The following is a 17074-nucleotide window of genomic DNA, read 5'->3' as shown; positions in this document are numbered from 1 at the left end:
ATAAAAATTCACAAATGCCTCTGTTCAATAAATGTCTTTTTTTCTTTTTTTTTTCTGGGCAGAGATTCACGCTGTCACCCAGGCTGGACTGCAATGGTGCGATCTCGGCTCACTGCAAGCTCTGCCTCCCAAGTTCATGCCACTCTTCCACCTCAGCCTCCCTAATAGCTGAGACTACAGGTGCCCGCCACCAAGCCTGGCTAATTTTTTGTATTTTTAATAGAGACATGGTTTCACTGTGTTAGCCAGGATGGTCTTGGTTTCCTGACCTCGTGATCCACCTGCCTCGGCCTTTCAAAGTGCTGAGATTACAGGCGTGAGCCACTGCGCCCGGGCTTTTTAAGAAATTTCTAAAGAATTTACTTCAGCAACAAAGAAAATGGTTGCAAGAATTTCAAATAATCAAAAGAAAAAATCATGTGTGGATAAATCTATATGCAGAATGAAAACAAAAACAGCATCCATTTTGTTGAGCAAAAAGCTTTAAAAACATGCACAAAAATTTTATAGGTCAGAAGAGAACTGAAGAGTAAGTTATATAGTCTAATATTACTTGGGAGAAGTAAAAAAAAAATTAAATGTTAGGTTATATGTAAAATAAAGTATTAGGCCAGGCACCGTGGCTCACGCCTGTAATCCCAGCACTTTGGGAGGCCCAGGTGGGTGGATCACCTGGGGTCAGGGGTTCGAGACCAGCCTGGCTAACATGGCGAAACCCCATCTCCACTAAAAATACACAAAATTAGCTGGGCGTGGTGGTGGACGCCTGTAATCCCAGCTACTTGGGAGGCTGAGAGGCAGGAGAATTGCTTGAACCTGGGAGGTGGAGGTTGCAGTGAGCAAAGATCATGCCACTGCACTCCAGCCTGGGCGACACAGCGAGACTGCGTCTCAAAAAAAATAAATAAATAAAATGAAATAAAATAAAATAGTATTAAAACTAGCATACAAAAGTTGCTAAACTTACAAGTGGCTAAAATGGAATAAGAAAGGCAAAAAAAAGATAACAGAAAAGGCAGCAGAAACTAAGTTCAAAATAAGATAGCAAAAAATGGATGCAATCATCAGTCACAACAAATGAAAATTAACTAATTAAAAAATAAAAACTCACTGGATTAAAAAAATCAATTCTGCATTAGTTACAAGTTAAACATTTAAAGCCTATGTATACAGAAAGATAAACTAGATCTAAGATCCAAAGGAAACTAGCAGGAATGGGACTGAGGGGCAGTATAGAGACCAAAGTATTTATTTGTTTTATAAAAGTTAAAAAATTAATAGCAGTACAAATTCATCATGAAGGGTTAATACAAATATTCTGCGTATACTCAAATATCTATACACATATATATGTATTAGTTAAGCATAAATGGTGTGTCCAATAATTTAGCAGACGGGATAATCTGATGCTCTTAAAGGCTTGCAATTGGAATAAGCTAATGGAAAGTGTTTGACCTTAGTAATCAATGAAATAGTGCTACGTGGGAACATATCATACCCACAAAAGTAGGTAACAGTATGAAGTGCTCTGTTAAACATATGGATGACCAGTTCTCTCATTAGTTTCAGTGTAACCTGTCAGAATCCTTTTGTAAAACAATTCAGAGTATCGTTCAATTCCACTTCTAAACATAGAACCTAGAAACTGTTGCTTCAGGAGACCTGTAAAACAATGCTCATACACTGTTAGTAACAGCTAAACACCAGAAGCAATCCAACAGAAAGAAAGATAAATGAGATGTAATCCCAGCATGCAATATTATATAATAGTGAAAAAACAGATAATTTAAAGCTATGAGCAAAAATATAAATGAATTTTCATAACACAATACTGACAGAACAAGTCAGAGAACACACAACATAACATTAGCAAAGCTTGAAAATTAATATTCTTTTTAAAAACACATACATATGTAATCAAACACTACACTCTTTATTATGACAAACCCATGACAGTGGAACATTTAGGTGTTAGTGGAGAGAAAGAGGGAGGTATGACTTGCAGAAAAGCCTGTGGAGAGATATTATCTCACAAAACTTCAATTCTTATTTTCAAAAGTTAGCTCAGGGATATTACTTAATACCATGCTTTATACCGACAAAAGGACTTGTCTATGGCTTCAAAATACAATTTGTTTTTTGGTTGTCTCAAAAAGGGAATTAGAAACAGACCAAAGTTACCAATGGAGGCTATAGGTGATTGCCTTCCAATTACTTAATTTATAGTTTCAATCCCTCAGTAATTTTAACTTACTTCTATTTTAAGAACTATAACCAAACTATCTGTAAGACTTTTAAGCACTGTTATACTCAGCTACACATCTCTTAACAAAAGAGGCAAATTTTGTCCTTTTTTGAACATCATATACTCACACAAACCAAGAAGAAACAATCTACTACATACCTACACTATATAGTATATAACTATTGCTCCTAGGCTACAAATTAGTGAGACATTATTGTACTGAATATTATAGGCCATGTAACACAATGGTTTAAGTATCTGTGCCTCTAAACACAGAAAAGATATAGTGAAAGTACAGTATTGCTCCTTTATTAAACTCAAACTGTTACGCAGCATATGACCGACTATAAAATAGCGCTTATCCAGATACAGACATCTCCATGAACAAACAGTATATATACAGAAAAATCAGAGTAAGACTTCCTAAAAATGTCAGTCACAGCTATTAGCTAAGTTTACCCTCAAACCACTATTTTTTCTGTCTGGATCAACCCTCCTGTAAGACTAATCTATATACAATGCCCAATACTAATTCTTTTGGTTCTGGCCAACATGGTAAAACAGCAAATAGAATTAATTTCTCAAATGTTCAAATAATGCATAAGGACGGCTACATTTTAGCTTTCTCTCCCCAAATTATGTTACTTCAGGCATTATTTTTTTTGGTTCTCCACTACAGGAGAAATGTAAATGTGATGAGTCAGAATTTAGGATGGCTGTATGGGTTTCTTTGACTAATACAAGAAATCACCTTGTAATGAATGAAATCAGTGGTTTCTGCATTACTCCGTATGTTCGACATGAACACAAATTGATACACTTAACAAAGATACTTCTTTCCGCCCTTCCAAATATTTCAAAATAAGCTGGTCATAGTACTTGTTTTTCATAAAAAGATGGTAAGCTTCCAATATTTAGATTTAAGGAAAGGTGAAGGAACACTATAGCTCTTCATTGATAATATCAAGATTTATACTGTTCCTTTTATCTATCTCCATCAGAGTTTCAAGAGAAAAAAAATATGACTGTCCATATTCTGGTTCACTGACAGATCATGAACCAGTATCATCAAACCTCATTATTATCCGAAATATGTGAAGACAACACTGTGTGGGAGAACCTAGGAAAGTAATTTTACATGCTAAAATGAGTTTCCCTAGTTAATGTTAACATGAACTACCAACCGTATTACCTTCTCCTCAGGAGATAAGTTTTGTTTGCTATTGCTGACAGGAAAGCCACTGCCAAATTCTTTGGAATGAATATCAGCTCCATATTCAACTGTCACGTCTTCCTCAATGCTGCTCACCAGCCTCCAGAATTCCTTCTCTACAAGTTCTGTAGGCACCATCTGTGAAAACACGTGTAAAAGATTATCATAGCCCACTATACTTTGGACTCATGTCTCCATGAGAACTAAGACTACCACAACAGAATCCCTACAGTCCAGCCCTCAGATCACATACATGTACAGGCATGTTGAAGTAGTCGGACTTGAAGGAATCAGCCATTTCACCAAAACTCTGCAAAGTGTACTCCTGGGTAGCCTGTTCAAATCCAAAAGCTTCAGGAGGCTGTTTACACTCCTGAAATAAAATATATTTCAGCAAGACAAAGGGAATAAAGATCCAAAAAAACAGGAGAGCTAAGGGGAGATAAATTTTTCATGTTACATTCAATATCTCATGCAATAATTCTGCATTTTCATATGTTTCCAGGTAGGTTTGTTTCTTTCAGTAGGTATTAAACATTATTTTATAATCTTTCCTAACATGCTTCATGCCATTTGAATTATAGTCCCTTGCCTCTGGTTCAGTCAACTAACTCTATCATTCTAGAGTTAGTGTGTCCAATCGTTCTTGTATAGTAGCTCACTGATAGCTTAATCAAAACCTAACACAAATATTAACTTATAAAAGGGCAGAAACTACCTTCCCAAAACCCAGAAGGGGAGATTACAGAAAATCACCAACCAAAAATAAAGCATCTGTGACAGACAGATCTTACCGCCAAGATACATTTTGGGCACCTCCAGATGCCTCTGGGGATTTCAGGAAGGGGTGGCAACAAGCAGAAGATGTGGTAATTGTCATCACAGCCATCACAGAAAAGAAGCTTATCATCTTCATCCCCACGGGAGCATACTTGGCAAATATATGAGTCAATCTACCAAAAAAAAAGTAAAAAATTTAGCTGCTTGTTCCATGACACCTTATCGCAGGTTTCTAGACCATTCATGAACATCTATCATTAGTCAATAACTATACAGTGTTGTATTTATGAGTTTACTACCTAGTGCAAACTATGACAGGAAATAATTACACTATAATACAGTAAGTTAATAAAGAAACCGTGGGGGCAAAGTAGACTTTTTATAGAGGTTCAACAGCGTAAACAAAAATCATAAAGGTATAAAGCAGCATAGATCAGAGAATTACATACAGTTAAAAATTTATCTGGCACAGAGGGCAAGTTGAACATAAAAAGGTCAAGTGACCAAATATCCAGTTATAGTTGTTCCTCTGTTGAAAAGTTTGATAGATGTCTACTTTCATTATAAAGGGTACCTTAGATTAGATGATGAATTATAAATAGTCACTCAAGTAGTATGTCACGAAGAGAAACATGAAGCAAAGGCTAAATAACTTGATTCTTACATACTATTGAAAAAAATCTAGTAATAATTACCAGTTTAAAAAGAAAACGCAGTGGTAAGATTTTTAGCAGGGTACACTTATATTTTGAAAAAATTACTTTCAATAAGTAGGATGGGCTTTTCTACAAGAATCTAGAAGTAAACTGATCAATAAAGAGAAAATTTTAAAGATAACTCAAGAGCAGAAGACACTGTGTGAAAATATATTTTTAAATATATACACACACAAACATACACACACAAATTATATATGTGTATATATACATATATACATGCATATATACACATACATATGCATGCATATACACACATGCGTATGACAAATCAGAATATTTATAAATGTAAGAGGCCAGGTGCGGTGGCTCAAACTTGTAATCCCAGCACTTTGAGAGGCCAAGGTGGGCAGATTGCTTGAGCTCAGGAGTTCACGACCAGCCTGGACAACAAGGTCAAACTTCATCTCTACTAAAATAAAAAAAAAAAAAACTAGCAGGCTGTGGCGGCTTGCACCTATAGACCCAGCCACTTCGGAGGCTGAGGCAGAAGAATTGCTTGAACCCTGGAAGCGGAGGTTGCAGTGAGCTGAGAGCGCACCAGTGCAGTCCAGCCTGGGCGAGAGCGAGATTCCATCTCAGAAAAAAATTAAAAAATTCAACAGAATTATCAGGAAAAGGTTTCATAAAATAAAAATCTTTTAAACTTACGAAAGATGCTCAACATAAAAAACTGTAAACCAGGGAAATGCAAATAAAAATTACAATGAAATACTACACACCTCCCAGAATGGCTAAAATGAAAACAAAACTGTCAATTCTAAGTGTTAGTGAGGACATGTGGTAACCAGAACTGGCATCCAATACTAGCTGATAAACTCGTCAATCATTTGTAAAAATAGTCTGATAATAATCCACCAGTGAAAATATACATAGTCTCAGTCACAGCAATTCAATCCTGTCTATCTAGGTAACAGAAATGTCTACATACGTTACCTAGAAACATATACTTTAATATTCACAGAATTACTTGAAATAGCCAAAAATTGGTAACTACCAAAAGTTGAATGGTAAAACAGATAGAAAAAAAGCTATGCCTAACAAAACTACACTTAATAGAACACAAGCGTGAGCATTAATAGAACCATATAAATGCATTTTTTGAACCACTAAAAGAAGCAGCCAATACAAAACAGGTGATTAATTGAAAGTACACAAACAACTAAAAGTAATCCAGATATTTTTGTGTATGGGTGATATACAGAAATAAAAACAAAAGCAATGGAATGAAGTTAACTACTAGCTGTAAGGGTTAGAAAGTAGTCATCAATGACTCCTACACTTCAAGACTGATGACAGCTCTACCTTGTGTCTATAAAATGCAAAACAGTGAGACAAGTGGGAACAGGACAGTGGTAGTAAACATGATCTCCCAATCATCAGGTGGAAATGACTAAGAGAAACACAGGAATTTGCAGCTCAAAACAGAAGTCTGTTTAAGAACAAAATTTCTGGAAACATCATTTACATAAAGGAAAGGCAAACAAAAATTATCAAAACAGGGTGAGATTAGCTAAAGAGTAAGGAGGAAGGTAGGAATTTTTGTCTTTTTTTTTTCTTGTAGGGCAGACTTAAATATGTAAGACATTATAAAAATCTTCCAAGTGAGATGTAGAAAGAATAAAAGAAGATGTAAACATACAAGGGACAAAAGTAAAAGAAGATAATAGAAAACTGTCACTACTATATGAAATGTGATGATTTGAGAGTCTGGAGGAATTTGCCAAAAACAAATAAACAGCTCTTTAACATAATTTATATCGGATCACATTATCTCCTATATTAAGCTGTAAAAGTTCAGAAAATGCTAATAGAGTTGAAAAACAGAGTATAGTTTGGTGAAAAGTTCTATCTAAAAAGACATAAAAATTTTGCTTTTGACTTTAGCTATCTTGAAAAAATTTCCTCCCATTTCTAGCCACCCGTCTCTTCAGATAAAAGGGCTCATAAATAAGAAGAAGGAAGAAAAAAAGAAAAGTATGATGAATTCATTTTAGGTTCAATATAATCTTGACGGTTCAAAGTAGAATATTACAAAATCATGAGTCCTTACAAACTGGGCACTGCTGTGATTCTTTCGAAGTTGCATGGTTGTCTTAGTGCAGGGCTCTAGGCTCAAGTGCTGCTTGAGCAATGTTGATGACACGTTCCCACCTCCACTTTGCTCATCCTTCACCGTAACAGTTGGGGGGCATGTGACTAGGGAAGTAAAAAACAACTATGAAACCAATCCTCTCCTGCATCAAGATTACCAAACTATTTCTCCCATGAAACTTTACTATTTTACCCCTCACACTTCCCCAATCTGTTAAAGTTCCTCACCTTTCTTATGCACAGTCTTATCCTTATCCTTAGCCATAAGGCCCAAGCCCATCATTTTGGGACCTGGCCCATAGATCTGTAACTTCTTTAGCTCTGGATTCTTCTCAATGTCCTCCTCTGTAGGCTCTGGCTGTTTTAAAAAAGATTCAAACAACGAAGTTAGCTTTACTTATGCAGGTATAAATACTTTATAGGCAAGGTGTGGACAAGTCAGATGGGCTAAAATCAACTAACATCCTTTATCCATTTTTGAATGTTTATTAACCACATTTTTACTGTGAGTGTGGTATGGCCAGGTAGGAGCAAATGGATAAATTTGGAAAGTAATGAATTTCCTCAACTTTTTTCATGTTATGAAAAAAATGACAAAATAATCCAAGGCTTCCAAGGCTAGTGAAGCTTAAATGTCAGAAATTTATACCTTACAATAGAGAATTTTGTAATTAAAAATAAGCCCCCCTCTCCAACTGAGTTCAAGATGGAAACGGTTAAGACAGGAAAAATTCTATTCCATTTAAACTCATATCATTAGAATCATAACTGCTTTCAGACCACAATATAATCACAAACCTGGGAAAATGGAAACTCTTTAAGTATCAAAATACGAATCATATGCCACATATATTATATACCATTTTCAGCACTTGTCTCTTCTTAGAGGACACTGTAAAATATATTTTATCATTGTTTAAAATAATTTGTTATATTTTGAAATTAAGCTCTATTACATTTTCCGTTTATTTTAAAGCTTTATTCTTACAAATTTTCTATACAGAGGTAAGTTTTCTTCTATTTACATAAACACACATACATGTATACACAGAGAGACACAGTAACATATTTTATGCTTTTCTTTTATTCCCACGGCAATTTCTGGAAGCAGAAACGTATATTGCATTACGTCTATGAGAATACATTGCTTATTATAATACTATTCCAGCAATCATTTAACTTTTTAATTATACAACATTGAGGCTGTTTCCCACTTTTTGACATTCTGAAGAGCTAAGTAACTAACTGTATTAATCTAATTTTTATTTTATATACCTTATATTGTTTTGACATTTCTGGGGTACCTCGTGGGCTAGGGAGACCAGCTCTTTCAGAGCTGGCTAAACTAAACTAAACCATACCTTTATCATATAAACCAAACAATCCCGAGTCCAAACCTCTAACTGTTTGCTTTATTTAACTATCATATACAACCAGTATTTCCCCTCCTGTAAACCAACTCACAGACATGTACCAAAAACCTACCGGAATCCACTATGCCTCACAGATCCCTGGAATTATTCTAACAAACTAGCCAATTCCGACATTTGATTGCCCTGCCTTGCCTGTCTCACAGAAATACCAATAAAGGCTGTGACCTGTGCCTTTCACCTTACCTTTTACCTCCTGACTGACTACTGTGGCTCTGTGGGGTATGTTGTACATCTCATTTGGAAATAAACAGTCAGCAACACTAAACTTTTAGCATTGACCTCTCCATCTCACCATTACTGAATCATGTCTATAAACTAAGACTCGGGCACAAATCATTAGTACCCACGTACTTGCTGCATTATTCTTCTCAAAAGACAATTAACAGAAGTTAAGCAGGAGGACGTAAACATTTAAAATTTTAGTAACTTCAAATTTTAATTTTAATACAACCCTTCACTACTACAAAGAGTGCACACAATGCCTAGTTCCTCATATCCTTGACACATTTTGGCCATTTCCTAACCAGTTATGTGAAAGGGATATGTGGTTACTTCATATTTTCAATGTATAAGCGAGGTTAAACACTTTTGATTTATTATTCATCAGGGTTGCTAGAAAAGGAAACCTGAAAATAAGCTATGATAAAAAAGAAAAGATTCAATCAGTTTCGTGCTTCTACAACTTTTAAGCACAATATATAATTTTATACACGAAATATTATATTATGTACATTATATATTTTACATTAATGTCACATAGGTTGTTTCTAACCATTAAATACTTTTTAAAAGAGCTGATATTTGCTTGTTTTAGAATAAAGTAATACCATACTACTCTACATTTCGGACAGTCTACTACCCATTCTTGAATTACAAACACACATAAAATAGAAAAGATGTGTTAGTCCTTATTTCTCCTTTCTTGCTTTATGCAGAATTTGTAACTTTTTTTTTCTTTATATTTTGGAAGTACTGTTGATTTTTGTACACTGTACAGTTTTCAATTTTGTTTTGTTTTTGACAGAGTCTTGCTCAGTCACCCAGGCTGGAGTGCAGTGGCATGATCTTGGCTCACTGCAATCTCTGTCTTCCAGGCTCAAGTGATTCTCATGTCTCGCCTCCTGAGAAGCTAGGATTACAATTGCCTGCGACCACACCCAACTAATTTTCATATTGTTAGTAGAGATGGGGTTTCACCACATGGGTCAGGCTGTTCTCAAACTGCAGACCTCAGGTAATCCACCCAACCCAGCCTCCTAAAATTGTGGGATTACAAGCATGAGCCACTGTGCCTGGCCCAACAATTTTTAAAACCTTTCCTGCAAAGTGGACAATGAACTCTCCCTGCCAAAAAAGTGTCTAAGGATCCATTTTATCTGGAAAAATGTTAAGACCTTTTACTGGTATTTACAACTTGAAACAAATTTTACTGATTTCCTAGTTATTACATGTTCATTTTTCTTATTCAGTTTCTTCCAGACATAATTCTTACTATAAAGAACTAAAGTACTAATACAGAATCCATCTGCATTTCGATAATCTTAACTAGATAAAATTTCTCACTTTGGTCTAATTTCTAATATTACAATATCTCAAAATTTAAATATTGTTAGAATTACCCAGAAAACACCTAAAGATACACAGCATTGTCTTATTTAAGGTATTTCAGAAATAAAAACATCCAAATCTTATGAAAATGTTGCATATGGAGCAGTGAAAACACACTTACATAAAAGTTATTAAAAATATATTGTTTATATTTTCATTTTCTGAATATTATGATGTTTTAACATCTTAAATCTTTCTGGTTATGACAGATTGTCCTCCCAGGGTTAGCTACTCCTACAAATACCAAATGGCTCACCCAGGAGTATGACTTTAATGTGTCTTTAATATGTTCACTGACAAATCCAAAGCTAATCCTTATCTATTCAGCCCATACAATTCATGAGGCAAAGTTCCTCTGCTTTAATTCTAGGGTCAGGCAACTAGGGAATACTGCTGTAGCCTAGAGCCTGCCAAAATTATTCAAACTAGCCAATCCCATACTTCTTATCCTGCTCTGTCTTGCCTTTCCCTTGGTAAACCCAATATAGGCTATGGCCTAGGTGCTTTTCTTATTCCTGCTTCTTCTGCCATGTCCAAGATAGGTTTTCCCCTCTAGCACTGTGTAGCATATAGTGACTACCTCTCTAAGGCCTGTGATAATAATAAACTTTGCTTTCCTGAGTCTCTGTGGTCACACCTACTGACCATCACATGGAAGATCATAGAATAAAACCAACAGTTAACAATAACTGATTTGTACAGCGTGCTTTGCAAAAATCATTCCAAGATTCACAGAAATTAACAATACCTTATAACCGGGCATGGCGGCTAACCTCTGTAACCCCAGCTACTCCAAAGGCTGTAGAGGGAGAATCACTTAAGCCTAGGAGTTCGAGAATAGCCTAGCAACACAGCAAGACCCCATCACTTAAAACAACAGCAATATGTTTTAAAATTTATAAAAGCAAAACTACAAAGACAAAATATTATAAACCAGACCTATGAACAAAATAATTCATAATTCATTTCAATTAATTTTATCTTGAACCAGGCATATGTAAAACAATGCATTCAGCAATGAATTTTCCCCAATATCAAGGTCTAGATGAACCTTCTCAGCTATAGGATAACAGGAGTAACAGTCACTCACATCAGGCTGTAGCCTTTTTGCCCGTCGACTGTAGCTGCTGAACTTTGAAGGTTGCACAGACTGTCTAAGGGGGATGCTGTGGGGCTTGTATTCCTTATCTTTTACCTCATTGTCAAACGGGTGTGTGTTACATTGCTAGAGAGGAAAAAATATATAGAATCAGAAATTGAGTCATATTTGTAATAAGTGATTCCTTCATTTACAACTCTAGCAAATAAAGCTGTAGTTCTTTCTAAATTACACAGGTCCACTCCTCTTGTTCTTTGGATAGAGCACATACCCTGACAATTTTCGTGCCTCTGCTTATGAATGAGCAGCACAGAATATGAAAGAACATGGTCTTTGGACTGTATTGATATCAATCTGGGTTTTTACTCTTATTCTCTGTGTGCTTTCAGCAAACATACTGAACCTCTCTCTTTGTGCTTCAATTTCCTGGATGAAAAACAAGTAATAAAAATACTCAATCTGGGTGTGGTGGCTTAAGCCTATAATTCCAGAACTTTGGGAGGTTGAGGCAGGTGGATCATGGGGTCAAGAGATCAAGACCATTCTGGCCAAATGGTGAAACCCTGTCTCGGTAAAATACAAAAGTTAGTAGAGCCTGGGTGACAGAGTGAGACTGTCTCAAAAAACAAAACAAAACAAAACAAAAATACTGAATCTTTAGAATTATGTACGCTAAGTGAAACGTTTATAAACATAAATACACAGTTTTTATAAAATATTTTAAAGTTTTATGGATAATAAAACCTAAAAACTGGCCAGTCGTGGTGGCTCATGGCTGTAATCCCAACACTTTGGGAGGCTGAGTCAGGTGGATCACGAGGTCAAAGGATCGAGACTATCCTGGCCAACATGGTGAAACCCCATCTCTATGAAAAATACAAAAATGAGTGGGCATAGTCATGCGCCTGTAGCCCCAGCTACTCAGGAGGCTGAGGCAGGAGAATCACTCCAATCCAGGAGGTGGAGGCCGCCTGGCGAGAGTGATAAGCTGCCTCAAAAACAAAACAAACAAACAAACAAAAACAATTAAAAACTTATGTAAAAATACCCTGCTAAATCAGTTTCCACATGCTGAGTTAAACCCAAGTCACACTAAGCTTTTAACCTAAACTATCTTCAAGTGAACCAGCCTCATGAAAGCTTAGGAACATCATTATCTTTTTCAGCCAGGCATGGTGGCTCACGTCTGTAATCCCAGCACTTTGGGAGGCCGAGGCAGGCAGATCAAGATTAGGAGATCAAGACCATCCTAGCTAACATGGTGAAATCATGTTTCTACTAAAAACACAAAAAAATTAGCCAGGCGTGGTGGCAGGCCCCTGTAGTCCCAGTTACTTGGGAGGCTGAAGCAGAAGAATGGCGTGAACCCGGGAGGAGCTTGTAGTGAGCCAAGATCCTGCCACTGCACTCCAGCCTGGGCAACACAGCAACACTCCATTTCAAAAAAAAGATTATCTTTTTCATGTAAGATACTTAAAATAGGAAATGGTTTCCTCTAACTTCTAGTTTAAGATCTTCTCCATAAAAAGATCTTAGTAAACATCAACCTCATAAGATAGAAAGGTCACTCTAGTTCTTACTTATGTATAGCAGGAATAAAACTATGCCACATAAAGAGGCTGCAAAGTATTTTCTAGGGCCAATTCCTGGAACATCTTCACTCTAGAGATTTAGAATCTATAGACCCTGACTACTCAAGAGAAAAGTCCAATCCAAAGAAAAAATACAAAAGAAAACAAAATCCAATCAGGCCACAAACCAGTTTAAGGGCCCTCACCACATGGTTGGCTCCAGACTGAAACATTTCATAGGGGTAAATAATGCGTTCGTAATGTGATCGTAGCAGGGAGCCAATGTTTTTGCCTGGTGGGTAGTGGAGACGCTGGGCAACTCGAGCCCACCGACGATCCTTGCAGATGGCTTCATAGCCACCTTCCTCTATCACAATCTGAAAGTATAAGAAACAATATGGATGAACTGTGAACAGACTGGAAAGGGCTACCAACACAGCAATGAGACTTGAATATGGGGGGCTGTGCCCTTCCCCTAACACCAATCATTCCAAGACTCTCAGATTACATCAAGAAACGCTGCCAGGCTCTGTGTTCTTTCCTTTCCTGCCTATTATTTCTACCACAGAAGATCCTTGAGGCAAGGCTTTTTGTTTTTCCTTTAGAAAGTAGACTACTCTTACCTTACTAAGGCTGTAGAGGTCCAAGATCTTCCGCTCCACATTGGGAATCTTTAATGAGGAGCCTTGAATTTCCCAGAATTTTGCAATCTGATCCAAATAGTTCAATTTCACTCTAGTTTGGGCCTGGGAAAGAGAGGGCCTTATAAGATTGGCATACTCCTTAACCTGACTTCGTCGAGTATGCAGTAAATGAACAAGTATTATTCTATGCTATCTACACTTCTCTACCAACGTGCCGGAGCCCCAGCTTCACTGTCTTATCTCACCAGCGGGGTCCACGAAAAGCTCAAATAAGCTGAGTCTTTAATCTATAAAGAGCTAAGAATGTGCCGTCTTAGAATCTAAATCATATCTAAATTTAAGGAATTATTCTTGGACTTAAAGGTGGCTTGACCAAAAATATGTAGGCTCCAACAGTATTTAGACTCAATATCATCAAGACTCTCATTTAGAATGTACTGATATATAATTCAAAGAATTAAAATATTTTTCTAGTTCATGTAAAAGAGCTGGACACAAAACCAGTTTCTGAATCACTGCTTTCTTACCCTAACTCATACACAGCTTCTAGCTACTGATCATAGTCAAAATCCTAAGAGTAAAAGAAAATGACAAATCATTCATATACTTTCTATATTGAATACTAAACTGTGAAGACTGAGTTGACTGCTTTAAAAAGCAAGTTTGCCTCTGACATTTTATTAAAGCAGAACATATGTAATACCATCACTCTGTTGCTGGATATTTAAAAGATCCTATTTCTTGTCTGAACTCTGCTTCTGTTAAAGAACTAAAAAAAATTTAGTCACACTGGGTGCAGGGGCTTATGCCGGCAACCCCAGCACTTTAGGAGGCCAAGGCGGGCTGATCACCTGACGTTTGGCGTTGGAGACCAGCATGACGAAATCGGTGAAACTCCATCTCTACTAAAAATACAAAAATTAGCTGAGCCTGCTGGTGTGCACCTGTAATCCCAGCTACTTGAGAGGCTGAGGCAAGAGAATCCCTTGAACCTGGAAGGTGGAGGTTGCAGTGAGGCGAGATCCCGCCACTGCACTCCAGCCTGGTAGACAAGGTAAGACTCTGTTTCAAAAAAAAAAAAATTCATTCATTAAATATGTGAGTACGAGAAGACAAAATGGGAAAGGTACTGTCATTTTGATAGTTCTAACCTGAAACTATTGAACAGCGAAACAATGCATCATTCTTCCTCAGATATTTAAAGCCTTTGTGTTCTACCATTTTTGTGGACATAAATTATGTATTTTATAGAAGACTTTCTCCAAAATCAGTATTCTGGAAAATGGTGGAGTTCGGATTCAAATTTAATACATTAGATTTCGAAACTTAAGTTCTACATTATTATGAAACTACAACGGCAAGATTAAAGATCAGATTCCTTTAAAAAAAAGTGTGCCTCCCAATCTTACCTCCAGTTCATTTAGCCTTTGGATGCGAGGAGTAAATCTGAAATTGTCAACTTCTACTGCAAAAGGAGGCTGCCAATCCTAGAAGAAAGTGTAAGGACCTGGTAACTATGGCACAGTAAAGGATGAAGATAGTGAAAACCACAATCATTTGTTCCCACTCTTTTAAAGTCTTCTGGTAACCATTTTTGTACACAAGGGCCTCAAATGATTCCTTCTTCATAATCAAGATTAACTGCAAAAAAAAAAAAAAAAAAAGGAAAAACCCTGCAAATCCAAAACTCTCCTTGATATGTGTCCTTCGTAACAGACGAAAAAAAAAAAAAAAAAAAAACCTCTATAATCCCAAGGCTAGAAAGCGACTCGACTTCCAAGGAATGACGCGCACATCTGAACAAACACTATGCTATTTGGGTTATGAGTCCTTACTAAAATGAAGATAAATGTAATGCAGATAAAAAATTGTTTCATTTTTTAAAACCTAAGCCATTATCTCTTCCCACTCCCAGCAGTACGAAAAAGTTTAATTGCAAATGCTGAGAAGTGCGAACATCCACATAAAAATACCGTTGCAGCCTGGTTCAATATATGAGAAAAAAGCTGTATGCTCTGCGAAAACTTTTTGACTTCTCTGAATATTTTGTTAGTTGTTCACGACGACAGCCCAGGCTCATTTCAGTTTACATTCTTAATTCAGTCAAACTTCTACGAGGTTCATTTAGGAGTTTTCAGTATAGCAAACCAAAATGGTCTACGTTTAATAATATAAATTTAATTGATGGCAAAGGATGCCACATCACTCCCATTATTTGCTATATTTGCTACATACATCTAAGGTCATATCAAAGTAAGAAAACACCAGTCCCAGGGGTTAACACACAAGCTTATATAACTTGCTTCTGTCATAGATCAAGTACTTCTGAGTAAGCTATTTTTTTGCGGTTAAATGTAATAAAAGCTTGTGTATGCCTAAACTATATTTAATAACAGCAAAACGTAGAAATATTTGAATCTTATATTTTCGTCCCTACAGCAGTCAGATGTTTAGAACCCCGTGGAATGCGGCGATCTGATACTAATATTCTGATGCCAGCTTGTTCGGGTCAGAAAAGTTAAATGAGAAATTTGGTGCTAAGGGTTTCTGGTCATGAGTGTAAATAACGCCTCGCCAAGTGGTAAACTGCCCCAACGTTCAAACCAAAGGCTACCCATTCCCAAATTTTGTTTCAAAGACTTACCGCGGGTGGGCGGATTTTGCAGATGCCAGACTTCTCTGCTATGGGCCTTATTTTCGCAATGTAGCCTAGCGGGTCTTGGAATTCAGCCCAGCTAGGCTCAAAAACCGGGCACTCCGGTGGCGGCAGGAACTCGTTACACCCCGGTTCCATGTCGGGCCTTAATGCTAAGCTGTAAAATAAGAATCACATTGTCTTTAATGACTCGCTGGTTCCTCCTACTAAAAGGCCTAGGAAAATTTCATTTTCTTGAGAATTTCAAGGTTACTTTAATCCCGTAGCTGCTTACCAATCGTCAGGGATCCTAGTTTTACAACCACCATCTTGACCTCCGAGCCCTGCGGTGTGGTACGAGCCGTCTCACTCCGCGGATCGATTTTTCCGGCGCTATTTCCAAACCTGTGAGACCTTCCGCACCTGAGATAAACGCTGAGGACGCAAGAGCGATTTTACCAGAGGAAAATAGTCACAGAGCCGTCGCTGGACTCATATTAAACAGTACTGCGACAGAACGAAAAAGCAAGATAAAAATAGTATGGCCGGATCTTTTTTTAAAATGGGACCACTGCGCAAGTTACGCCTGCGTATTGCAGGGAAGGACCGTAAAAGGCTGTGGTGCTGATCAACGAAGGATTTCTCGGAGAAAATTCCTCCTTTGCGGAAATGTCCGTAGAAACGCACCTTTTTTTTTTCCTGCCAGGACAAACCGCTGGCGATATCCGTTCATGTGAAAGTGTTTACTAACATTCTCTGAAGACTCACTGGGTTCTCAGCTCGAGAACGTTCCTGTCACAGGACGTTTAGGAGGCAGGATGTCGGTACAATATATTTATGTTCTTGTAAACTGTTGCATTAACAGTGCACTTCAAGTGGGCACATTTGTCGTTGGATTTTTTACCAACTCGAGCTTGGACTTTAGGACGGGGAAAAGAAGTGCTAAATGTTTTTGAATAAAACCTTTACTGCACATGATAAACATCCCTTAAAAATTACCTAGGAGCACCCTAAATTTTAAAATGATCACAAAGAC

General features: G+C 37.1%; 1 protein-coding gene across 12 annotated transcripts in view; it reads right to left on the bottom strand.

The window, feature by feature from the left end:
* Window positions 1-16663, bottom strand: part of KDM5D (lysine demethylase 5D) — a 39230-nt gene extending 22567 nt beyond the window's left edge. For 4 of the 12 annotated variants that reach the window (XR_010154958.1, XR_010154959.1, XM_009439890.4 and 1 more), the window contains exons 1-11: window positions 16334-16615; window positions 16048-16216; window positions 14813-14890; window positions 13383-13505; window positions 12966-13136; window positions 11180-11314; window positions 7277-7406; window positions 7008-7153; window positions 4253-4411; window positions 3712-3831; window positions 3438-3596 (exon numbers count right to left, since the gene is read on the bottom strand). Coding sequence is in view for 9 of the 12 variants with exons in the window: in XM_009439890.4 (XP_009438165.1) it covers window positions 3438-3596; window positions 3712-3831; window positions 4253-4411; window positions 7008-7153; window positions 7277-7406; window positions 11180-11314; window positions 12966-13136; window positions 13383-13505; window positions 14813-14890; window positions 16048-16197 (1371 nt within the window). In the remaining 3 variants the exon portion in view is untranslated. 12 annotated transcript variants of the gene reach the window in all.
* Window positions 16664-17074: the final 411 nt, after the last annotated feature.

This window comes from Pan troglodytes, chromosome Y (assembly GCF_028858775.2).
Source record: "Pan troglodytes isolate AG18354 chromosome Y, NHGRI_mPanTro3-v2.0_pri, whole genome shotgun sequence".
Lineage (NCBI taxonomy): Eukaryota > Metazoa > Chordata > Mammalia > Primates > Hominidae > Pan > Pan troglodytes.
Note: the sequence above shows the minus strand (reverse complement) of the source record. Positions and strands in the feature narration are given on the sequence as shown.